The sequence below is a fragment of the Astyanax mexicanus genome, chromosome 11 (genome assembly GCF_023375975.1).
Source record: "Astyanax mexicanus isolate ESR-SI-001 chromosome 11, AstMex3_surface, whole genome shotgun sequence".
NCBI classification, from domain to species: Eukaryota; Metazoa; Chordata; class Actinopteri; order Characiformes; family Acestrorhamphidae; genus Astyanax; species Astyanax mexicanus.
In genome coordinates, this window is record NC_064418.1 from 39,268,475 (window position 1) to 39,294,982 (window position 26,508).

The 26,508-nt window shown below is 38.3% G+C and overlaps 1 protein-coding gene across 2 annotated transcripts in view; it reads left to right on the forward strand.

Annotated features, from left to right (window-relative positions):
* Window positions 1-452: 452 nt before the first annotated feature.
* igfbp2b (insulin-like growth factor binding protein 2b) overlaps window positions 453-26,508 on the forward strand; it is a 37,728-nt gene continuing 11,672 nt past the window's right edge. The window contains exon 1 of one of the 2 annotated variants that reach the window (XM_007256369.4): window positions 453-1,100. In XM_007256369.4, coding sequence (XP_007256431.3) covers window positions 674-1,100 — 427 coding nt within the window. In that variant the 5' untranslated portion in view covers window positions 453-673. The remainder of the gene's footprint in view (window positions 1,101-26,508) is intronic. The other variant, XM_007256368.4, reaches the window with a different exon arrangement.

The window sequence follows — 26,508 nt, forward strand, 5'->3', positions numbered from 1 at the left end:
GAAAGTTATTTGGTGTAAGTTTGGCATTACTTTATACTTTATATAGCATATTTTTATTGATTATGTTGATTATTTCATGCTCTTCGGTTTTTCACTTTGGTTGAGTCACATTTTGACCCAACACCTGATTCAACTCCAGAAGATCTGGAGAAAACAGTGAGGGGGAAAGAGTGAAATGAGCAGAGCAGCTGTGTTCTCCACAACTGGAAAGAAAACAAACAGTGGAAAACACAGATCTGCCAAACACAATAGGAAAACAAGGACGATGTACAGCACGCGCACGTTTGATTTTCAACTTTTTCCCCCTCACTGACATTGACATTGTTTTCCACGTGTGCGTTTGTGTGCGTGCGTGCGTTCACCCAGGGTCGTCCAAAGCTAACAGTACATGGTGCTTGTTTGAGCAGCTCTCTTTCTCTCTCTCTCTCTCTCTCTCTCTCTGCTGCTGCTGCTGCACATGTGTTGTTGCCTGCGCGCGCGGTGATGTCAGAGAAACATGGCAGCAGATAGGACCCAGCAGAGAGCGTCCCCTCGCGCTCGTCTCACCTGTGGCCGGCCGGTCTGCACCGCTCTACCTGCAGCTGCAGCTCCCCCTCACACCGCTCTCAACCCCCAGCCCTGAACCCTGCACCCGCGCGCTTCGCTCTCGGCTCTCACTGCACGGCAAACGGCGATGTGGTGGTGGTGGTGCTCGCGCTCGCTCTCGTCGTGCACGCGGAAGCCGCAGCCGCTGGGCTCGCTGCTGCTGTCGCCGCTCCTGCTCGCGCAGCTGTTGCTGCTGCTGCTGCACGCCTCGGGCGGCGAGCTCGTGTTCCGCTGCCCGAGCTGCACGGCCGAGCGCCAGGCCGCGTGCCCCAGCCCGCCGGCCGCGTGCGTGGAGATCGTGCGCGAGCCCGGCTGCGGCTGCTGCCCCGTGTGCGCGCGCCTGCTGGGCGAGCCGTGCGGCGTGTACACGCCACGCTGCGCGAGCGGACTGCGCTGCAGCCCCGTCCCCGGGGAGCCGTACCCGCTCGAGCAGCTCATCCGGGGATACGGGCGCTGCGAGAGGAGAGTGGAGCCCACGGTCAGCCACGAGCTACCGGACATGGACACGGATGACGGTGAGTGACAGGGAACGTGAGCTCTTCTCCCAGTGATGGAGGGACTCCTGCATGAACTCTAGGTAGACTTTAGGAGCGATTGTGTTCATTCAGCACAGGGAGATCACGAGCATCACGTGTGCGCGTGCAGCTGTGCATTAAGTGTGTGTGTAGTGATGTGTAAAGTGTATAAAGATGCAAAACGTTTAAAATGTGCATAGTGTGCACAATCACAAACATAGTGTGTTTATGCACGAAGTGTGGGTAGTGATGTACAAAGTACATAAAATATGCTGTTGTTATTCACAAAATGCTGTGCGTTTGTGTGCACGTGCATAAGTGTGAGTGTGAAAAACGACCTATGCATCAAAAGTGTGTAGGTGTGCATAGTGTACACATGCATAAAGAGTTAGGCACAGTAAGGAGTTATGCACGAAGTGTGAGGAGTTGTGTTCAAAGTGCATAAAGTTGCAAGTTTGTGCTGTTATGCACAAAATGCACTGCATAACGTGAGCATGCACAATGATGTAAAGTTAGTGTAGGTATGAAGTTTGTAGTTATGCATAGGGTACACATGCATAAAAAGGGTGGAGCCATACATAGATAAAATATGTCTTCCTAAGCATTAAGAGTTTGTAGTATGCATAATTCTATAAAGGGTTTGTCTGTAAAAGCGTGTTTGTACTGAAAGCGTGTGGATAGCATTTGGGATAGTGTTTATATCTATAAACAGTTTGTAGTTATGTGCAAAGTGTGTTCAGATGCATAGATTGTGCTGTTATGCACTGTGTGTGCATGCATAAAGATGCATAGCTAGTGTATGTATAATGTTTGTAGTTGCATAGTGTACATGAATAAATGTGTAAGTGTGTACCTTCAGAGCAAGATTTTGTAGTTATGCAAGGGTGAACATGCATAAAGAAGGTGGAGCTATTTATATGAAGTTGATTTGTGTTTAAAGTTTGTAGCTATGCTTGTTGCATATTTATAAACAGTTTGTATGCAGTATGCATCAATTATATGTAGTTATATGTATTGTGTGATCATGCATCAGGTAATGCATGTATACAGTTTGTAGTTTTACACACATGCATAACAACTTTAAGAGATTTAAAGAGTGTCAAACTGGGGATGGTGTTGATATGAGTGTAGTGTGTGGAGTTATGCATACTGTGTGTGTATATGCATAAGAGATCTTTTGTATATATATATATATATATATATATATATATATATATATATATATATATATATATATATATATATATATATTAGGGGTGTCACGATTCTCTAAATCCTCGATTCGATTTCATTTTCGATTTGAGGGTCACGATTCGATTCGATTCTCGATTTTCTTGTTTTTTTTTCTTGTTATTTTATGCCTCATAAAATTTAAATAATATATTTATTATTATTATTATTATAAATATTATAAATAGTATTATTATTATTTATTAAGATATATATGGTAATGCCATCTAGTGACTTTTTTTGGTAGCAACAGTGTGCACTATTAAAACAAGCAGTTTATCAGAGCTGTGTGTGGATGGCTGGTGAAACTGCTCACTTACATGAAGCTGCAGTTCTTCATCCAACCACTAGTCGGGGCTGCAGCAGCAGCTCACTACTTCAGTACAGCCCAGCCACGGGCTACAGAGCTCAGCCAGTCCGTTTTTACTGTTTCTGTAAACAAATAAAGGTTTTAACCCCACTAACCGGATAATACAGCTCACTACAGTTCATCTTTCAGCCCAAGCAGCTAACAGCAGCAGGTTAGAACAGCCGACACGGAGGCACTGCTCGGATTACATTATAAACAGGTCAGTTAGCGCGCTGCTAACCTCAGGATGTTTATAACTACGGAGTTTAGTGGACACACCACGGCCGCCAGGTAAGTCTTTTAAAGGCTACTGAAGACTATTAAAGGCTATTAGAGTGTAACCCCTGGCTCCCAGGGGTTACAAGAGGTTATTGAAAGCATTATTGGGGGGCAGAAATCAGTACAGGCTGGTTAGATAAGTGATGTGGGTATTGTCTTATAAATATTTACACATAACTTATATCTCTCCTGAAAAGCTTTTATTTTAGTCAGAAACACGCTTGTGTTTACTTTATCTGAGAGAAAGATGTTTTTTTAATTCAATGGAAAGCAACAGGTGTAGTCAATTATAAGTTTAAGATTTTTAATCCACCTCACTGTGATCTATAGTCAGTGTTCTCAAGTCACACTGACACACGCATTTCAGCGAGTTCACACGCTCTCACCTGCGCGCACCCACCCCTCCCTTAGATACAGATACAAAACCTGCGCGCCCATCCCCCGCCCCCCCTCCCCCGTTGGACAGATAAAAAACAGTGATCACACTCCCGCCGACACTCAAAACTTGAGAGCCCTGTCTATATTTCTATAAATCCGTTTTCAGTTTCTCCTCCGTGGTTGAAAGGCAGCTGTCTCTCACACAGCAGAACTGAGTGCGGGGCTGCGCTCATGCAGCGGCTCTCTATTTAAATGAATAGGATGCGCTGTGTTGGTGCCGCGCCATTTGCGTAGCGCGCTGCGCTATTTGCGTAGCGCGCGCGGGAGGGATCGTCGATCCTCTTTTTGACTTCGATACTCGAGACCATGACCTCATTTCGATTCGATTTCGATAAAATATCGAGATCGTGACACCCCTAATATATATATGCCTAAAAGGGTGCAGTTATACATAGTTTGTACATGCATACAGAATAAGGAGTTGCACTCAATGTGTATATGTCCACAGTGTTAACATATGCATGCTTCAAGTGTGCATATGTTACAAGTGTGCATGGATCTATGCAAGTGTCTATGAATAAAGTGTACGTAAGGGAAAGGGAAGTCATGCATATTGTCTGTTTACAAAGATATTACAGTCATGCATCACATGGAAGCGCATACTGTGTCTTACATAGTGTGTCTGCACGTGAATAAACAATGTCCATATGCATATTGGTAAGTGTGCAGTTGTACATAGTTTCTATACAACAAAAATATATAAAACCTCATGTCATTGTATTTCTTAGTAGATGCAGAAAATGTTATTACTCTTATAAGCACTAAAATAGAAAAAATAGAAAAAGTTACAAAGCAGTTAAACCGTATATGTGCAACAGGCATCTATACATGTGCAACAGTTCAACCAAATGGGAACAGTGTCATAATTGGTTTGCTTCAATTTGAAAGTGCATTAGATTTTTTTTATGTATTTACACAGTGCAATATAGGCTGTTGTACTCTGAAATGTGGTGAAATCTGTGTAAAAAAATCAGAATATGATTTTTGCTCGTCATAATAGATGATGAAGAACTTTCGAGTTGAATGCCTTTGTGCTGCTGCTTTAAGGCTGTGGATTTTGAAAGCTATATTTAGACTTCTCCGAGCTCATGTTGGACAGCTTGTCCTGTCATTTGCTTGTACTAATAATTCAGCACGCTTCTGTTGGCAAGAGTGTCGGAAGCTTCCTGAAGGACATCTTTAAAACATTATATTACTGTGCCTGATTCGGCCACTGTGGAGTTCCAGAAGGTGGCTCGCTTGATCAGTTGACACAGAGGCTAGCAGAATAAGATCATCAGCTGTAGAGCTCAGTTCGAACTCTTACACACAACCCTTAGTTTTACTTCGTAGGCTTAATAACACAGTTATGACCTGTTAAAGTCACAGTCAATTAACTGTAATTGCACTATGTGTAGTAAATAAAAGTAAAAGTAAACTCTAACCCCAGTTTAAGGCATATTTTAGAATATACGTTATTTTTGTGTGATTTAATGTTAAAAGCAGGCGATTAGCCTATATTTTGAGCAGTCCTCACTGCCTAATGAGCAGCCAGCTCTCATTATCTTGCGTTTCTGTGCAAGCTGAATGTGCGATCTAATGAGAAAAGCCTCCTTTTTTGCTAATCACAATGACTGAGCTTTGCCAGAGGCATTTGCTTTGAAACAAATTGGCTGCCATTATCATAATGTGCAGCTGAATTTCCAAGAAATCAAAGGGGGGAAAGGCTAATGTAGTTTGGCAACGATTAGCACAGTGGACTTTGAGCTCGGTCCAGCCTCTCATGTGAATCTGCCCGGACGCCCTGGCCGCGATGTGTCTGCACGAAACAATGTATTTTGGGATGCCCGAGAACTGAAGAAACTGGAGCTGCCAGACCTGCGGGGGTAAATAATCTGGCCCCATCAGAGACAGTGCCTAAAAGCCGAGGCGTAAAAAAAGCTGTAGCAAGGCCAAACAGAAACACAGAGCCTGCTATGTAAATTACAGATTAGATAAAGTTAAAACAAATATGCCGAAGGACAGTTAAGTGACCTGAAACCTCCTGTTATCATCTTCGGTCCATTGAAATTGATACCTGCAAGGTTGCCAAAGCTGCCAAATCTCACTCTGAAGGTTTTTTTTTAAGTAAGTAAAGTAAGTATGTAACTCAAGGTTGGGGTAAAAATTGCCAAACACACTGTTTCACAAACATGTTTACAGATCTGTTATTTTGCTTTGTAAGGAAACCCCACTTTATGGAGGGGGTTTGAGGAGATAGATAGATAGATAGATAGATAGATAGATAGATAGATAGATAGATAGATAGATAGATAGATAGATAGATAGATAGATAGATAGATAGATAGATAGATAGATAGATAGATAGATAGATAGATAGATAGATAGATAGATAGATAGATAGATAGATAGATAGATAGATAGATAGATAGATACTTTATTGATCCCTGAGGGGAAATTCTAGCAACCCTTTTCCCCAATAACTTGCTAAATCTGATGGTGATGTACAGCTTATCGTAGTAAACTGAATGAAATGGTCAATAACATCATATTTCATCCATAGTGGTTGTTGTGTTTTATCGCATCACCATTTTTGACGGGTGCTAGCAGGGCTATCAGTAGTACACTTGGATAATGCACATTTGGGAGTGGAAATTCTTTGCAGTGATAAGACAACAGTGTTATGCCAAGCTCAGACTACACAAATTTTTGTCCCTCACAATGTTCACTATGTCAGATTAAGCAGTTATTTTCGTTTTGCGTCGTTCTCGGGGGACTGGCAACACTACACGTTAGTCACCGACCAATCATCGTCCGCGTCCACGCGTGAGTTCGTAGGTCATCGCGGGGGAGAAGCATAGAATCTGGAAATCACGGCTACAGAAGCCCTTTGCGTGATGGAAGTGCTTTTGTGGGCAAAAGCGACTGTGGGCTCGTTCCTGGGTGACCCAAATGGACATTACATGTTTTTGTACTCCAGAGAGAACTAAAGGTATGGTAAAGATGTAGCTACTTAGGTTTCAGTGAATGTAAACAGAATATCTCATGAATGAAGTAGATTATTAGGTTATTATTAGATTATTCTTCTGTTTCTCTGGTCCAGCGAACTTCAGGAGCACCGTCCTGCTTTCTTCTCCCATGGTTTTATGGTATTATTTAGGCATGTCAAGATAAATACAGTTTTCCATTGTAGGGCACCTTTAAAATAATAGATCCCTACAGTTCACAGTTATCTCTGTCACATTAGACAATACTTGTTTGGTGTTTCAAGTGTTTTCCCTTAGTATTGCACTAGAGCAATGTGGCTAATGTAGCTAACAGTTAACAGAATGCCATGTTCCCCAAATAAGCCACGTTACACAAGATATTCCTTGGTTAATCAACTATATTAGAGTTTTGGTTTAATAGAACAATGTGATCAAATTGATTTAGAAGCAACTACTTCTACTAGAAACAAACGTGTGTGCACCTATCATATCTTGCCAGTCAAAAGCTTTTACCCACCATGTGACACTATATTCACTAAATGGTACGTCATTTCCCAACTGGGAATCCTAAAAATGTATTAGAACAGAAATTCAATGGCTATGTGCCCCGGCTGCTATTGATAAGGCGTGTTTTTGCTACGCTTGTCTTACCAGAAAGGATCGATATTTAGTGGAAGCGGAAATTGCCACACTTGGTTTGTGTGGTGCAGTTCAGTTCAATTCAGTTTATTTAAGTGCAACTGTACTGACCTTACACTGTAGAACATGCTCTCTAGTTTCACAGTGCAATATGTGCTGACCACGTAACAATACAGATAATAATATTTGAATAGAATGATTTGAAGGACAGCACTAAAACAGTAGTAATATATGCGTAATAAAAATTTTGTGTTGTGTGTTATAACAATGGAACATAGTCTTGTAAATCCTGTAAAACACTATACATATATATAATGTGCAGTAAAAAAAAACTAAAACTAGCTGATTTTAAAATGACATTTTTTTTCGTTACATTTAATGGTATAGATAACTGAGATCACCTTTGAAAGTATTCTGACAACTAGAGGTAAGCAATGAGACAGTACAGGGGATGGACAATGAAACTGAAACACCTGTCATTTTAGTGTGGGAGGTTTTAATGGCTAAATTGGAGCAGCCTGGTGGCCAATCTTTTTTAATTTCACATTGCACCAGTAAGATCAGAGTGTGAAGGTTAATTAGCAGGGTCAGAGCACATATTTGCTCAAAATATTGCAATGCACACAACATTATGGGTGACATACCAGAGTTCAAAAGAGGACAAATTGTTGGTGCACGTCTTGCTGCAGCATCTGTGACCAAAACAGCAAGTCTTTGTGATGCATCAAGAGCCACGGTATCCAAGGTAATGTCAGCATACCACCAAGAAGGACCAACCACATCCAACAGGATTAACTGTGGACGCTGTAAGAGGAAGCTGTCTAAAAGGGATGTTTGGGTGCTAACCCAGATTGTATAAAAAAAAACATAAAACCACGGCTGCCCAAATCACGGCAGAATTCAATGTGCACCTCAACTGTTCGTCGGGACAATAAATTATTGTGGTCGAAAACCAGGTGTTTTAGTTTCATTGTCCAACCCCTGTAATTCAGTTACAGAGAGTGTAATCAGTCTTGGTTAACTGGATACAGTGCAGCTTATGTGGAAAATATCTCTGTACTAAGCAGTTAAATGTTGTATCATATATCATCTACTGTAAAGCCTTCAAAGAAGAGTTAAGACTTTTACTGCAGCAAGGTGGGGCCAAACACCATGTTAGTACTATTAAGAGTTCAGAAGAAGCAGAGGAAGTGAGCAAGTGCCAACTTTTGGATGTATATAGTGTGGACTAGTGCTGGACAGCATGACCAAAAAAGTGTATATCATAGTATATTTATTATTGTATTTCTTTTATTTTGCGTGACTGGCCTTTAATATAGGGTTGTGACTTACTCTTATGTTAGGAGTACATATAATATTAAACATTAAGGCTTTAAATTAAGAATTTGATTACTTTACTTTGCTTACTTTGTCCCACAGAAATTACACAATATATGAAGAAAAAAAAAGAAAAAATGTTAGACCAACAATTTTAACATGGCTTCCTTTTCAAAATTCAAGATTTTAAATATAAATGGTCCTACAATATTTAAAATATAAGTATTCAAAAATATATTTCTCAAAAGCTGTATTGCAAAAGTAAGACACAAGTTTCATTTCAATTTACAATATGTTATTATTAACATTATTACAAATATTATTTGTTAGTTAACAAATAAATTCAGTTCAGTGTGCATTAAAATGATCATTCAAGCTACAGTATTAATATACCTAAAAGAGCTATAGTTACTGCTTTTGAAGTTTATTTGCACCTCGTATCCAGAGTTTTAAGGAGTTTTATCACTGAATGAATGATTCTGTACCTATAGGACCGATTCTGGGCTTGTCTGGGGGACAAGATTTAGTATTTAGTATATTTAGTATTAGCCTCAGTATTAGCTTATTTTGCTAACTGGCTAGTGATAGCTTCTTTGGTGGTGCTGTTTTACACAGTGCTCAGCAGTGCCTCTGGTGGTGTGGCAGTATGTGAAAAATGCATACCGGTTTTCCCTCTGATATACCGCCCAGCACTAGTGTGGACCATGGAACAAGGACAATTAAACAAGGATTCCACTTGTTTAATTAATCGATCAGTCTTCAGACAACGGATGACATTTGTTTATGATTGGCTGGCCACTACGGACCATTGCAGAAAAGATTGTACCCCATGCTCTAGTGAAACTAAACAAAACATTTGAACACTTAAATACACTGGTTTATTATTCAGATATTGGTCCTAATGCAGAAAATGTGGATTATTTTGGTATCCGTTTAGTTGAACACAGTTTATGGAGTCCAACATGGTTCTGTGTTAGGGTTTGTGGATTTTTTCGATAATTGTATTAGAAATGAAGTTATGAGAGTTAGAGAATAAAATTATGGAATGAAAGACATTAATGACAAAAAATCATAAGCCAACGATATGACCAAAAACTTTAAATCACAATACATGTTTCTTAATTTCCAAAATTGTGATATAAATCTGAAATCAATATTAAAAAGGAAAGCTACAAAAATGCTTATAGGGGCTATGTGCCAATTCATGTAATGAACACCAGTCAGTGACAGATGCTACTTTCTATGAATCCTGTATTCATAATGCAATATAAATGCATTATATAGCATACACCATACCTTTAATGACGGTCATGAACTTCCATAATAACTTATAAATACTTATAATGATGCAAAACACATTTTAAATTACATTTTAAATTACAAGTCATGTTTAAAAATGTCTTATATTAGTATTTCTGTATTTTTATAAAGTCATTATGACACCTGTCTTTATAAAATTACTTTATAAAGTTATAAAGTACTTCATATTATGCTATATATGGTGCCTTAAGTACTTATAAGTTATTATGTAAGCCTATCTATGACAGTCATTATAAGGTACTATGTATGCTGAAATTGATTATTGATTGCCCAGCCCTACTAGTTTTCATGATAAGAAACATATTTTTCTTTTTGCTTTCTCTTCATCTTTAATTATTATCTCACATTTTACATTAATATTAATAATCATAATCAGTCCGTAGAGCCTGCCTACAGCTTTAATCATGAACAAACTCTGCTCTCCATGTGTCTGAATCTAATTGTGAGCACACTGCTCCACCTGTAGTCAGCTTTGCTTATGTGCCAGACTGCTGAGCTGAGCAGGACCCAACAGGCAGTGTAGTCTGCTGGGAGTGATGGCTCCAGCTATGATGTGATTCCTCTCAGATGCTGGTTTCTTGGCCTTCGCGTTGACTTTTCTGACAGGTGATCAGTCGACCACAGTCAAACAGTGATTATGAACGCACGATATGGCCTTGGAGTGAGGGGATGAGGCAAGAGCCTTGGCTTTCTGCCTTGCCGCCGGGAATAGAGCACTGTTACTTGCATGCGATTGATAAATGCTCGTTGCCGTTGCCGTTGGTAACTTTGAAATGTAATATATGTATGATAAATATGAAGTGACAGATCTGATGGATTATATGTGAACTGCCAGATCTGTCTGAAGGGTGTTTTTGTTGTTATTATTATGCAAGGTGTGAGTTTGACAGCGCCACTGATATGTTTGTTGTAGGTTACGGGAATGAGGCCTTGACAGTGCTGTTGTAGGTATTAGATCATCTGTGTTTTAATAGGTGTTTACAGAGGAATTATCTCTTCATTGTCTATTCTTTAGAAGTTTCCAGCAAGATTATAGAATTAAAAATTACATTTTTCTCTTACAGTTCCTTGTTTAAAGAAATTTTACAAAATTTAGATTATTACTTATTTTAACGAGAATGAGATCATGACTTACAGCTCAGCCACTTCAGTTTTTAAATCAGTTTCTCTGATTTTGCTATTGACATTGAAATTAACATTGTCATTTTATTGTATAAACTATGGACAACATTTCTCCCAAATTCCAAATAAAAATATTGTCATATAGAGCATTTATTTGCAGAAAATGAGAAATGGATTAAAAAAAAAAAAAAAGATGCAGAGCTTTCAGACCTTAAATAATGCAAAGAAAACAAGTTCATATTCTTAAAATTTTAAGAGATTTTTTTGGGTGGAATAACCCAGGTTGTTATGCATCTTTGCATGTTTTCCTCCACCAGTCTTACACACTGCTTTTGAATAACGTTATGCCTTTACTCCTGGTGCAAAAATACAAGCAGTTCAGTTTGGTTTGATGGCTTATGATCTTATATCTTCCTCTTGATTATATTCCAGAGTTTTCAATTTGGTAAAATCAAAGAAACTCATAATTTTTAAGGGGCCTATTATTATTTTTCTAGAGCTGTTTATGCAACATATCTAAAGTTGACTTTTTTAGTAAAGGAAGGAATAGGAACACCTTCACAGAAGTTTATTGTAGATTTTAAGTGAGAAGAGCATGATTTTCTCTTTACTCTTAAAGATGTTGTTTACAGTAGTTATAGTTATTTGATGGTTATCTGGTAATTAGCTGATAGTTACTTTATGGTTATCTGACATTATCTGATGGCTGTGTGATGGTATATTGGAGTTATCAGATGAAGGGCTTTTTTGGGTGTCTACCATGTGTTTTGACTGCACTTCAATTTTAGTGATTTTTTTCAATGGTAAAATTGATCCAAAGAAGAAAAATTGTTACATAGCACATGGCGTGATATAATGTTTCCATATGATCAGTGATACAGAAATAAATTAACATTGGAGTCATTAAGCGCTTACGTATGCTGTTATGTAGCTATTTGCACAAAAAGTACCAGCTTGTGCTTCACGGCTTGTGTAGCACTTTGGTAGTGTACGGTTTGGGATGCAACCCTTGTTTTTAGTGGGTGTGGCCATTCTCGTGACCCATCAACACAACACTAAGCAAATTCATATATACTACATTTGTTCCACATTGTTTAACATCCGGTTTTAGAAACACATTTTCCTTAGATCTTCATCTTTTTTCTTATATCTAGATGATCATATTTTATTTCTCCAGCAGTATTTAATTAAAAAAATCAATGAACATTTTAAATCTTAAAAATAATAAAGTTTTAACTTGGATTTGCTCTAAACTTGAGTCAGTGGTGATTCAGTAACTGTGTTTTTCACCACATGTCTTCCTAGCCCTATTGTTGGGCCCTTGAATGAGGCCCTTAACCTCAAATGGTTCAGGCATGGCTGTAGCATGTTTTTTTTTTTTTTTTTTGTATTTTTGCTGCTTTTCATTTTTTGACATAATGTGAATCCGGCAGTTGTTTTTACGTTGTTTTGAGATTTCAAGGTGAATGGACCAATAGAAATATTGCAAGTTGTTTTACATTTTTATTATTTTAACGTTTGCATAGTAAACATCTCCCCCAATCCCTGTTTTAAGTTTCTAATGTGTACGGTCTGTTTGCCTTTCTTTTTTCATTGTTTCTTTCTTGTCGTGTGTACTGTGATTGCCCTCTCAGGCCCGCAGGGGGTGTGATGTGTTGGCGCCTGTACCCCCCCTCCCCCTCAGCACCCCCACAGAGACTAATTAGAGTGGGGATGCCTTGGGTGGCGGCTACGTGTCAGTACCTGTGACCCCGGAGAGGCTCCTCATGGGCGGCTTGACTTTACCTTTGCCTGAAGGCGCTGGGGGCGTCAGGAGTGTCAGTCATGCGATGAACATAAATGCCGGCCCTCCGTCTCTTCCCCCCCCAGCCCTGTCGTGCAGCACCCCCCCCCCCCCCTCACTTACTCATCCGCAGACTAGAAAAGAGATTGGGGTGGGTGTGTTCAAAGAACAGAACTTATAGAGTGACATATCTAACTGTCTTTCACCTCCACTGTAAACCTGACACCAGGCCTCGGGTGCTGTTACTCACACAGAAGACGGGATGAAAAGTTAAAGAGTAAGCAGAGCAGGCAGGCTGAATTTACAGTAACATACTCTGGAGCTTTTGTCTAGGTATCTGTGTACACCAGAGATATAGAGTAATGAAGTGGAACTACTTCACTACTGTACTTAAGTACTAAAATGCTGTATCTGTATCTACTGGAGTATTATTTGTAGTTCTCTACTGTACTTAAGTATTAAAATACAGCATCTGTATCTACTGGAGAATTACTTTTACTTAAATACTGTACTTAAGTACTAAAATGCTGTATCTGTATCTACTGGAGTATTATTTTTACTTCACTACTGTACTTAAATACTAAAATACTGTATCTATATATACTGGAGTATTATTTTTACTTAACTACTGTAGTTAAGTACTAAAATGCTGTATCTGTATCTACCGGAGTATTATTTGTAGTTCTCTACTGTACTTAGGTACTAAAATACAGTATCTGTATCTACTGGAGTATTATTTGTACTTAACTACTGTACTTAAGTACTAAAATACAGTATCTGTATCTACTGGAGTATTATTTGTACTTAACTACTGTACTTAAGTACTAAAATACAGTATCTGTATCTACTGGAGTATTATTTGTACTTAACTACTGTACTTAAGTACTAAAATACAGTATCTGTATCTACTGAAATATTAATTTTACTTCACTACTGTACTTAAGTACTAAAATACAGTATTTTTATCTACTGGAGTATTATTTTTACTTCTCTACTGTAGTTAAGTACTAAAATGCTGTATCTGTATCTACTGGAGTATTATTTTTACTTCACTACTGTACTTAAGTACTAAAATGCTGTATCTGTATCTACTGGAGTATTATTTTTACTTCACTACTGTAGTTAAGTACTAAAATGCTGTATCTGTATCTACTGGAGTATTATTTTTACTTCACTACTGTACTTAAGTACTAAAATGCTGTATCTGTATCTACTGGAGTATTATTTTTACTTCACTACTGTAGTTAAGTACTAAAATGCTGTATCTGTATCTACTGGAGTATTATTTTTACTTCACTACTGTAGTTAAGTACTAAAATGCTGTATCTGTATCTACTGGAGTATTATTTTTCTCTTACTTTCACATTTACTTCACTACATATTTTCAAAGAGTTTACTCATACTTGAGTGTACTTTCATACTTTTACTTTGAGACAGTTTCTATATTGTTATAGAAACTGTATGTATGTGCTATATCGTTACTGATTACAATTCTAAAAATGCCACACTATCCCTGAAGCCAGAGTGGTAGATGCTCTGCACTGTCACCGGGTTTGATAAAGCTTCTCATTATTAAAGCTGATGTCCTTGAGTTTTGGGTAATTACACCAAGCATGCGTAAGAATCATTTAGAACTGGGCGGGTGTGATGTGGTCTCCTTTCAGAGCGGATGAATCCGATTCCAGGTTATGTTCAGTCAGAGAGAGAGAGGATGAAAGAGAGTGCTCACTCACAAACTTCACTCCTTCGTTTTGTTGTTTTTACTATGAGTAAATGAGCTAGGTCTGAGTTTCCTCTTCTGAAGTCTCCATTGCTCCACCAGCCGCTCGCGTTTCAGATGCTGTACATGTGACATAAGTACGTAAAGATGCGTGACGTGGCCAGAAGAACTCTTTAGAATATATTGGGCTTAGCTGGGATGGTCATTCCAGCGCACTGGAACCATTAAACACAATATTTTATCCCTTCTCCACTCAGAATTGAATCTGATTTCAGTTTAGAAACAAAATAATATGAACTGCCACTTTAATAGATATCAGTGCTGGTCACAAAACTAATATTAGAAAGTCTCTTAACACATTTAAAGATGGATTGAATAAAAAGAAATATATGATCCATTGCTTAACTCTATTTACTGTAGCTGTGCTGATGTTTAAACTTCTCTCCTTGTCTTCCTTGATTGCATAAAAAGCTGTGAAGCAGTCTCCAGGTTTATGTTTTGTTTTGAGTCTAGGCCATACAATTTAAAACACTCGTCTTAAACAAAGAGTAGCTGAAAGAAATCCTTCACATTTACAGATCTCCGTCCACACTAAGAGTACTCACTTGTAATGCAGCGTACTTATTAAGTGTTTTTTGCACCAGGAGAATGCCTTATCAACAACATTCACCAGACTGTGCTTGTTCTTTTGCGTATTTCTGTAATGGCAGATTTTGAGATGTTTACAGCTCTCGTTTGATTTAGAAACCACTGTATATGGCAACCTCAGCCCCAAATATCGGATGCCTAGCAACATCTCCAACGTGTTATCTGCTCGGAGAGCTGGGTGGGTGTGATGAAGTTTGTTGCTCAACAGCTTGTTAAAAACCTGAGCTTTGGCAGCTTCTGACAGGTAGAATACAGTTACTATGGTGCCAGAAAGAGATCAACACCACGCTACACAAATGAATCCAGCAAGCTGATGGGCATTTGGCTTTATATCCAGATGTTTCCCTCAAGAAATCTCGAAGCGGTTTCCTCCTCCGAGGCATATCACAGGGTTGAAACTAGGTCACTTGTATTTACCTCATCTTGACTTGTTTCACGCATGTTTTTTTTTTTCTTTTTTGAGGTTTTTGAGAAGCACTAAACACCTTGTTCTCTGTAACCTTGGACGTGAAACAAGAGCAGCTCCCAACAGACTGAAGGCAGGGAGCCACTGTGTGACTGCATTAGTTTCACAAAAGTTTTTGAAGAGTCACATGTACAGTCATGTGAAGCTATTTGAGCAGCCCATTAAGCCTATTTATGTATCTGCACATTTGATTATTAATTTGAAAAGTATTGAGTAATAATGGAGTTAAAACACTGACACAAGTAATGTCATGGGAAAGGAACTACCATTTTTTTCGGACTGTTAAGAGTACAGGATTAAAGCGTGCTCTATCTATGAACGTCTACATAAGGCGCACTGCCATATAAGGCACATTATACCACAGTTAGTTCCGACCCTGCAATGTGATTGGCTGAGAGGCATTCTATGAGTACCATTATCAGCCGGTAATGCACTGTAACTAAAGCTCACCATGTATTAATCCGCCACATACAGGTAACCGAGCAACGATGCAGCGCTTACAAGCCAAACAGAGCAGCAACAAACAGAGCAGCAATGGAACTATTTTAATTCGTGGAGTATTTATAACCAAACAGATCGTATTTTCTCATCCTCTTTAACTCAAAATCTTTCAATAAACAGTGATAATGGAACTACAATAATACATGCTATAATGTGCAATATTGGCACTGCTGTGCTGCAGTCGTAGGCACAAGGCCGCTATAATCTCTCTTGTGTATTATTGCTTAATTAAGTGACACTAGTAAGGATGCATACATCGAAGTAAGCAAGGGTGCTGCCATGTTTTCCTTCTAATGGGGAAGCTGGGGGAAACGCCCCCAGTAATGTAAAAAATAAATAAATAGTAATTTAAAAAAAAAGTGTGAGTAAAGCACTTCCTTTTATTTACAGTAACATTAGATCCAGTATTTTGTCCAAAGGTGAGTTTCAGTGAAGTTTCTCCAGCACTAAGGCTGGGTGCAGCAGCATTAGCGTTAGCCGCTAACTGCAGCCCTAGCGGGATGTAAATGCCACACAACATATGTGGGTTTTCCCAAGCTGTCTCTTGCACAACACTATACATATTGATATCTTATGACTTTTGGCAAGTTAGTGTATAAATTAAGAAAAAAAAATGTCTGTCACAAGTCATTTGTAAAATATACAAGATCTCAGACAGAAGGATCATGTTGTACCTTTAAGGGTATGTCTGCTAGGAATGGGCAAGTGTGGCCCTTAAATACTGGTAATCATGATATTTCAGGGTATTTTTGTGATAATAATATTCTTGGCAATATGACAAAACATATTTTGTATAAAAATAATAGTAGTGTAACAAAATAAAGAATATAATCATGTGATGTAACTAGGTGTGGGCGATATGACTCTAAAATAATATCACGATATTTCAGGGTATTTTTGATATACTTATACGATATACTTGGCGATATAGGAAAACTAAAATAATTCATTAATTTCAGGAATATAGTATAATAGTATAACAGTATAATCGTAATGTGGCAAAATAAATAATATAGCATAAAATAATATAATTCAGCAAATAATATTGCAGAATATTTAGTGCATGCATATAAACTGCAAACTAAAACAATTATACAATAAATACACCTAAAGCTTCACAGTAAATAATAGACTATTTTTAAGACAGAACAGCCCTATTATCACGATATGGATTTTTAATATCATGATATTTCTGTGACACGATATATTGTATACGATATAATATTGCCCACCCCTAGATGTAACAACAAGAAACTACCACAAAATTAAAGCATGGCAACTTAAAGTGTGTATATAAACTGCAAAAAAAGAATTAAAAATTATTATAGTAAAAAGCTAAATAAATACAAAATCTTGATATCACAATAATATATATATATATTTTTTTTAAATCAGGTTAGAATTCTTGGCAATATTATTTATGATGATACGAAATGGCACATCCTTGATGTCTGCACTGTTTGTACATGGTGAACAGAAATGTGCAGTATTTTTTTATATTGCAGAAAGAAACAGAAAGTTTAGGAGATGTGCGAGAGAGGAACGCTTCATGTCAAATAAAAACAGATCATCAGGACAAGAATAAAGATATGCCAAAGAACACCTAGACAAAGTCCAGGATGTCTGGAACAGCGTGTTTTTGGACAGAACTCGAGTCTTGGCCTGATGTTCTTTGCAGCTGATGTGTTGCACCTGATTCTAATTTTATCTAGAAGAGATGCACCAAATGTTCAGCAACTAATTTTTTTTTTAACTTTTTTTTTTTATTAAAGTATAACAGTTACAAATATTTAGTAGAAACAAAACCCATGTACATTTTAAAACAGTAATTTACCAAGAATGTGATTTTGTATAAAGTAAGAATAATATTATAACAAAATAAATTATGCAACAAACATAGTGTAGCAAATTTAATCTACTAAAGTGCAGAATATCTAGTGCATGCATTCAAACTGAAAAACAAAAAATTATACAAAAATACAAAATAGAGTGATTCCAAGACAAACACTGCTATTATCACAAAATGGATTTTTAAATCATGGTAATACTGTGTGTAAAATATATATTGTAAAATGCAGCCATGGCCATGTCAGGGAATGAGCCAAGAATGGTAGTTTAAAGACAAAAAGTGACAAAGTTACTGAAAAACTGCAAAAGTCGCACATTTTTGGGGGTTTTCATCCTTCCAAAATGTTGTTTTTTGTCGTTAAATCGTTTATATGGAATAATTTGAATTTCACATTAATTTGTGAAAAAATTCATTCAGTAAGTCAACTCTAAGGGAGCTCGCTAACCTTAGCTGCGAGCTAGCTAACATACTAATGTTAGCATCGAGTTAGCTAATGTTACGTTATTAGGAGAGTACTAAGGATAGCAGAGAGCTAGCTATCATTAGCACTGAGCTAGCTAGTATACTAACATTAGCAGCAAGTTAGCTACGTTAATGGGGAGAAAATACAGTTAGCAGAGAGCTAGCTAATATTTTACTTTATCCACGAGTTAAATTACTGTGGGCTTTATTCTGCATCACATTGGAAAAAATAAATAAATAATAAAAAAAACGTTGACAACAATATTGACAATAAATCAAAACAATAAATGATTTTCTACCAAAGAAAATATGACAACATTTTGGGTCTTAAATTATATTTATTAAGGTCTCAAAAATGTCTTTAAAATGACTAAATTAGACTTTTACTGTGGTCTGCAAGCTTGTTTTTGGTTGCACCTGAACCACAAAGGAGAAATTATGTGGGGAAAAAATAGATTAAAATGAAAAAATATGTTTTTTAGGCCATATCACTCTATTTTCATTATTTTAAAATGTAATTTTATTACGGAAGTTTCGGTTCCGTCGTTACAAATGTTTCATTTTGTTGCATTTTTATTACCTTGTAATAGAAGTGGGGGTGTCCAAAGGTTTTCCTTACAAGAAAATATATTTTTTTTGTATAGATTATATTTTACATATTGTTTTAAAAAGACATATCTTTATGTTGTATACATTCAGTTATATGATCTATAGAGCTACTATTTTTTAATACTAGTCAAATGAAGAGCATGTTTAAATAGATTTTTCACTAAGGTTTTCACTAAGCATCCTAATAGTTACAGAGTTAAAACAGCCACTCAGACAAGCACACAAACACAGTTTGAATCTATCCGTCATGTGCCTGCACACACACACAGAGACACACACACGCACACACACACAGCTGACTCATCACTCATCACTTCTGCCTGCAGCCAGTTTCTGATTTATGACCTCATATGGCTGCTGCTGTTTCACCTTTTGCATTTCTAATTACAGACAAAGCCAACACAAAGCAGAGCAGCGTGCTGCTGGAGAGGAGAGGTGCTCAGCAGGTAGCTCACCTCCTGAAAAACCACAGACCAGCAGTGCTCTGTCAGCAAGAGCTACGGAACGTGCTTCTGTAGGCCTGAGCTGGTCATGGAGCGTGATCTGCGAACTTGCTTTTGAGCTGCCATTCAGAGTAGCATTCTAAAATAAGTTCAGAAAAGATGGCAAACAGATTATTTGCTGCATTATACAGCTCTTAAAAAATAAGATATTACTTAAAATAATGAGTTTCTTTAATTTTACCAAATTGAAAACCTCCGGAATAATAATCAAGAGGAAGATGGATGATCACAAGCCTTCAAACCAAGCTGAACTGCTTGAATTTTTGCAACAGGAGTAAAGGCATAAAGTTATCCAAAAGCAGTGTGCAAGACTGGTGGAGGAGAACATGCCAAGATACACAAAAAACTGTGATGAAAACCAGAGTTACTACACCAAATATTAATTTCTGAACTCTTAAAACTTTATAAATGTATTGCATTATTTGAGGTCTGAAAGCTCTGCATCTTTTTTTTGTTATTTCAGCCATTTCCCATTTTCTGGAAATAAATTCTCTAAATGACAATATTTCTATTTGGAATTTAGGAGAAATGCTGTCCATAGTTTATAGAATAAAACAACAATGTACATTTTACGCAGACATATACCTATAAATAGCAAAATCAGAGAAACTAATTCAAAAACTGAAGTGGTCTCTTAATTTTTTTTCCAGAGCTGTATATTATATAATAGAGTATAATAGCAGTGTGGATATCCGGACTCCATCAGCAGTATAACTAGTCGTTATCAGCCGGTTGATTACTCTGTATGCTCTGACCATTAAGAAGCCACAACCCAAAGTGCTGAAGCTACATGGACTTCTGCCCGAAATATACTAATTATAGCTTTAAGGTCCAGACGGCCTCATGGTTCTCCTCTTAAAGCTGGGATACAATATCGAAAGTGCATGTTGGCCACAGCAGGAGGGCTTCCTGTGCTGCTGCTTTAGGGGAACACACGTGGGAACACTGCTGCCTTTCTTCCCATTGTAGATAACCACCCTATGGAAAGCTGGCCAAAAGCAGTACTGTGTTACTAATTCCAAGTCCTGATATCTCTTCAGAAATCAGTGATGTTGTGCAGTAATATAATATATATAAGTTGCTTATACAAAAAAAAATCCACTAAAGCATTTATTTCATTAAAAACATTTCATGTGACAGTGTGTTAAGTCGGAATAATGAGTACTGCACACAAATCATTTTATTTTGCACTTCTTGCTTAGATGTGTCAAAAACTTGATGATCCAATTAAAATAGGGCTGTACGATATATATTATTTAAGCATCGTCATCGCGATGTGCGCAATGATCACAACACAGGACGAGCGATGTCACTTAAGGCAATTGAATTAAATACGTCATGTTGCAACGTTTTGATACTTGACACAAGAAGTAGATGCACAGCGCTGTCTCTGTGTCTGTGTGAGAGACAGCTCCTGCTCTCTGAGAAGTAGGGGGGGTAGGAGGGGGAGGGGAAGCGCGAGGGTGGGGCAGGAGTAAACACGAGGTAACCGCATGGCCCTTATCCACATGGTTGAGCACGTGCTTGTAATGCCGGAAGCTGTGCACCTCAGTTCAGCACAGTTTTGCTCAGATATTTCCATTTACAGCTGAATTTACACTTTTCATCCCAGAATAAGGCTCTTATTTACCTTTTAAAAAGCATTTAAATGCCTGATTAAAGGGCCGATTACTGTTGTATTGCTGTTTTCCTCGGGTTTTGAGTGCTCGGCCCTGACTCAGCTCTTGATTGGTCCAGACACGAGACATCACACGGGTGGGGGGCGAGGCTGGTTGACATCATGGGCCATGCATTGTTTAATATTGTGATATATATAGTGGAAAAAAAGAACATTTGCAATGTAATTTTTTTCCATTATTGTGTCGCCCTAGTATATATTGGCGGGTTAAATGTTACAAATATTTACTTTCTGCTGTAAGACTTCAGAGGGAACACATGTGACCCTCTAAAGACCAATATTAAACTTTTGAGGGTACAATTAGGAAAACTGATAATGTTCCTCAGTTTTTTTGTGTGTATACTGGTATAGGTATTTCCAAGTTAGATTTTTACTGCTGTCCAAGATTTTTTTTTTTCAGCTTTTGCTATAGTGATACTGGTAAAATGCTTCAATAGTCAGCTCCTAGTGGTGAAGAAGGCACATTATATTAGTTATAAGCTTCTATTTACTATTTATTGTTTTTTTCTCCTGAGCTGCTCTGGTTGCATTTCCAGGGTTTTACAGTACAAGGTGTTTAGTGCTCCCATTACAAGGCCTATGTTTCTACTGCTAGCAGCAGAGAAAAGCAGACTGCGACAGTAAAATGAGGCAAAATAAGTTGATACAAAGGCCTATACAAACAAGGCAATGAAACAAAGCTTAAAGTGAATAAAGTAGGGTTTAAAGACTTAATGAAGACTATTAGAGAGCAGATGTTTGAAACTGTGACGGAGTACAGTGCTGTACTGTTCAGTGAAAGTGGTGTGTTGTGACTTTCAAGCAGCCATGAAGTGTGTCAGGAGAGACAGAGAGACAGATGCCATGACAAATGGACCTGTCACACACCTCAAGGATACAACCCTGCGCGCACACACACACCGACACACACACACAGAAGGAGAATGTGTTTTACCAGGAAGACGAACAGTTTAGTTTTCCCAGAAGAAAAAGAAGTTGTATTAGCTTGTACTCTTTTCTTTAGTGCCTCCATGTGTACCGTGGATCAAAACCCTCACTGAAGTCGTATGCTTACATAACTGCACGAGCCAGGAACCAGCCAGCCTTTCAGGCATCCCAGCTGTCTGTGTTTTCCTTCCATTACTTTTTCACAGTACAGGTCTGGCAGAGTCCGAGACCTCACTGGAGCCTGTTGAGAAAAACAACATGGCCGCGCCACTCTTGCTCCATAACTTGTTATTCTGACATACAGAGCTCCGCAGGGTGGTAAAGAGTTTTCTTCTGTCAATGTTTTACCAGTAGGGTAAACTGTAGACAGGTTTCAATCAATGTCGGTGTCTTCTGGTTGCTTTCCCAGCATGCAGTGCGGAGGGAATTGTGGGCAAGTCTTTCAGCGCTCTGGGCTTCAACAAACCAAATGTGACCATGTGTCCATACACATGTACTTTTAGTGTATGTTTTTAAGGGCGGCACTTTTAAACATAACTAGCTCGTAACTAGCTAAATGTAAGCATGTGGTTGCACCAAATTGGTGTCATTTCTCAACATCTTGGGTGGAATTTTAAGTTTAGTAAACACTGCTCTCTAGCAGACATATCATGCGGTTGGTATACGGCGGTGGCTAACAATTGGCCTCCACTTGGCAGGCTAGAGTTTGATTCCCGGACTGGGCGAGCACACTACACCGCACCACACCTCACCACATCACACCGCACCAATAAAAGTCCTTGGGCAAGACTCCTAACACTACATTCAACTATTTGAAGTCAACTGTATTAATACGAGAGTCAGAGAGTGTTTGCTGCAGCATCAGCTATTAGCTTATAAACTGCCAGAGCTTTAAAACAGTCCTCAGTAATCTTTTTTTTGCTGGACCTCTCAGCCGCCTTTGGCACTCTTCGACAGTCATGACTTTCTTTTATCTATACTTTCAATCATGGGTATCTCAGAGAATGCGCTATCATGGTTCAAATCATATCTTCGTGGGTGCACATTCAAGATGTCAAGGCTAAGACAGCTGTCCACAGCTCAATTGATTCCACTGGAGTTCCCCAGGGCTCGGTACTGGGACCCCTTCTTTTTCCATCTACACCACTTCTCTAGGTCAGGTTATTCACTCACCCCACTGCTCATAAAGCTTCACTGGCTGCCGGTTGCTCCTCGTATTAAATTCAAAGCCCATACAAGGTTATGACGGAGCAGGCTTCCTCCGAATGGCACCTTCTTCTAAAGGCTTATGTTATCTCCTGGCAGATAGCACCTACTCTACTAACATCTCTAACAAACTAACCACTTCTAACCTCTTTTTATGCTCTTCCTCCTTTCTTCCTCTATTCCACTATTCTTCTTCGGCCTCCTTCAGGCTCTGCCAAAAAAAATATTTTGCCTTGGACTTCTAGGTCCTCTATTGCTAATGCAGCTCATTATTATAAGTCGCTTTGGATAAAAGCGTCCACTAAATGCTATGTAATGTAATATTATGAAAAGGATCACCAGTGGATGTTGGAACTTTGCTACAATTCAGATTTAGTTGGATTTAGCATCAACAAAAGCATTACTGATGTCGGGTGACTTGTTTTGGATCATAAACACCATTCCAAACAACTCAAATATCTTAAATATATTGGATTGTCCTTCATCCATCACTCTAAAGAACAGTCAGGCCTGCCATGGGTTTCTCCTAGTGAAAGATCATCCGTGACCTGTGTTGCTGAACCGTTGTGTTGTGTCCAAGCCACAACCAACAGAAGATTCCCAAATACAAGACCAACCGTATAGTATGAACCCAGCCAGCCTTACTTGATTGGTCAGTGTTCAGTAATAAAATTACATCTAACTGTAGTATTCCACCATCCCCTCTGAGCCACTGCTAGTCTCGGTTCTTAGTCTCTACTTTTAAACGTGCAAAGGTACAAGATAATCGTCCTTTTTATAATATCTCACCAGGTTTTAGGACCAGCATGAAAGCCAGACTCGATTACAGCCTCTGCGATCCTGCAAGAATGTCATTTGTCCACACCCAGACCACACGGCCCACACACAGAGAGGAAGAGACTTGTGGGAGGTGTTTCTGTTCCAGGCCTGAGAATGTGAGCAAAGACTGGGGATGCTTTAGTATCTACGTAATAGCAGGTGTCCACCACCAGGCACTCTCGCCAGAAATGTCTGAAATGAGGCAAATTCTTCTTTTTTGTTGGCTGGGCATAAAAACTCTAGGTCGAAGGGACCGTAGCTGGACGACATGCGAAGCAAATCGCGCTGAGCTGATGTCATGAGCTGAACATTTTCAGTATTATCTATTTAATGACACTTTCATTCCATTTTTTTTCTTTTTTGTGCATAAAGCAGGTTAACAGCAACTACACAAGGGCAGACACACAATGAAAAATTGGATAATGAGAGAAACATTATGCTTTATAGTAGTAGTAGTAGTAGTGCAGTCTGACGTAGGGTATAGTTATTACATTATGGTCAACAAAATATTCTTAAAGAACATCTGAGACCAAACTCCAAAATCTATCCTGAAAAAGACTGTATGTTTTTGAGTATGTAAGTATTCCTATCACTAATTCATTTTAATATACCATATTTTTTGCACTGTAAGCAGACATCCCAAGTTGCAAAAGTTACCACCCCCTGCCCTCCGCTAAAAAAAAAAAATATTGGACACACACCAAAGGATAACGAAATTTATCTTTTATATTAATTTATTTTAATTATTTTTGAATAAAATTTAGAGTATTCAGAGGTGAAATGAGTTTTATCTTTTTTCTTTTTGGAAGGCCCTGCCTCTGCTTTCCTTTTTTTTTTTTTTTTTTTTTTTGGAAAAAAAGCCTTTATTTGACAAAAATTGACAGTTACAATATCACAAAAAATTGCACAACATCAAAACATTTCATATCATATTATAATAATTATTAATATTGCCTCCTCCATGATCTGCTTTCTCTCACTCACTGAACAAATCCCGTCCGGGATGGGGGGAAAACACTGCCCGCCAACACTAAAAACTGATTGGCTGTCTCACAGACTCTTTGCAGAGAACAGGCCAATCAGAATCCTCTCTGTTTTCTCTCTCTCCTTCCCACACGCGATTAGAGAAAAAAAGTCTGTGGCCTGTGAGCAGTTTGGGGCACTCGTTCTGAATTCCGGGAGATTATATGTGACTCGCGGGCATCAGGGAGCCACTACCGAAATGCGGGAGCCTCCCGCAGCTTCAGGGAGACTTGGTTTGTCTGTGTAAGGCATATTTAAAATCCTTTAATTTTCCCAAAAATCATCAGCGCACCTTATAATCCAGTGCATTGTATGTGACCCTCTGCTGAAGTACAGTGTTATAAGGTTGAGTTTTCAGTGAAGTTTCTCCAGCACTGAGGCTAACGCTTTATTAGCATTAGCCGCCAACCACAGCGCTAGCTCTTTCACTGTTTAGAGGTGAGTATATCGGACTGTAGTCTGTGTATTGTGTTTACTGTGTTAAAACAAACTAAATGGGACGAACTACTATCTGATAGCCCCCGAACTTACCAGAACACTCAGGGTTCCTCAGTGTAGTGCTGTTGGGTGGCGATTACTAGCGCTAACCACTGCTAATTGCGCTAATTGCAGCTAGCGCTGCTGCTGTTGAAAATATTAGAAATTTAAGCTTGCTGTTAATAAACAGAAGTGCTTTTCTCACCCAAATAAACAGTTTTCATGAGAGAAATCTGTGTAGGTTAACATCCAGTGCTCCTTTGACTTTAAAAGTAAAGTTATTTAATGGGTTTTCAACCTGTTTAACCATCTTCTGCTGGCCACGTTGTTGTTTTTTTCTAGCTGAGCTATTACTAAAGTAAACAAAGAGTAAAAATATACTAAATATAGTTTATATACTAAATGTACTAAATGTATATAAATATAAATATTGTGCAATAAAATAGTCTAAAATTTAAGCGGAAAGCATTTAAATTAACCTTAACCTAGCATATTGTAGTATTGTGTTCAAAAATAGATGAGAATAATTGTGCTTAGGTTTGGCATGAAATGAAGTAATACAATTTAAATGAAACACTGGTAATAACCCTTATGGTTCTTTGTTATATAATAGACAAACTACGTCTGTGCACTCTGGCACTTTACACTCATTTCCAGTTTAAGCAGTTGCCCCTTTGATGTGTGTCCGATTCCAAGTGCAAACACAAATAATGTTATCTGCTGAACAAATATATTAACAGCAGCTTCTTGGAACATCCCAACTTCCTCGGCTCAGAAAGTGACTTTGAGTGGGAGGTGCTGCTGGACCTGGTCCAGGAAAGAGAGAGTGTAGCCATTTGTGACTAGCAAAAAATATGCTTTTTCGAAATAATTACCCTTTTCTATTTGTATTTTTCTCATTCGTAGACATCTAAAGTGTGTAAAATTCTATTATCTGTTCAAAGAGACCAAATGCAGTTGTCTTGTCACATGAAACTAAGGGCCCTATTTTAGCAATCTGTTGTGAACTGTTTTGATTAAGGGTTAGGTCGTGTGTCTTTAGTATCGTGGGGTGCAAAAAATACACTTTGTGAGATT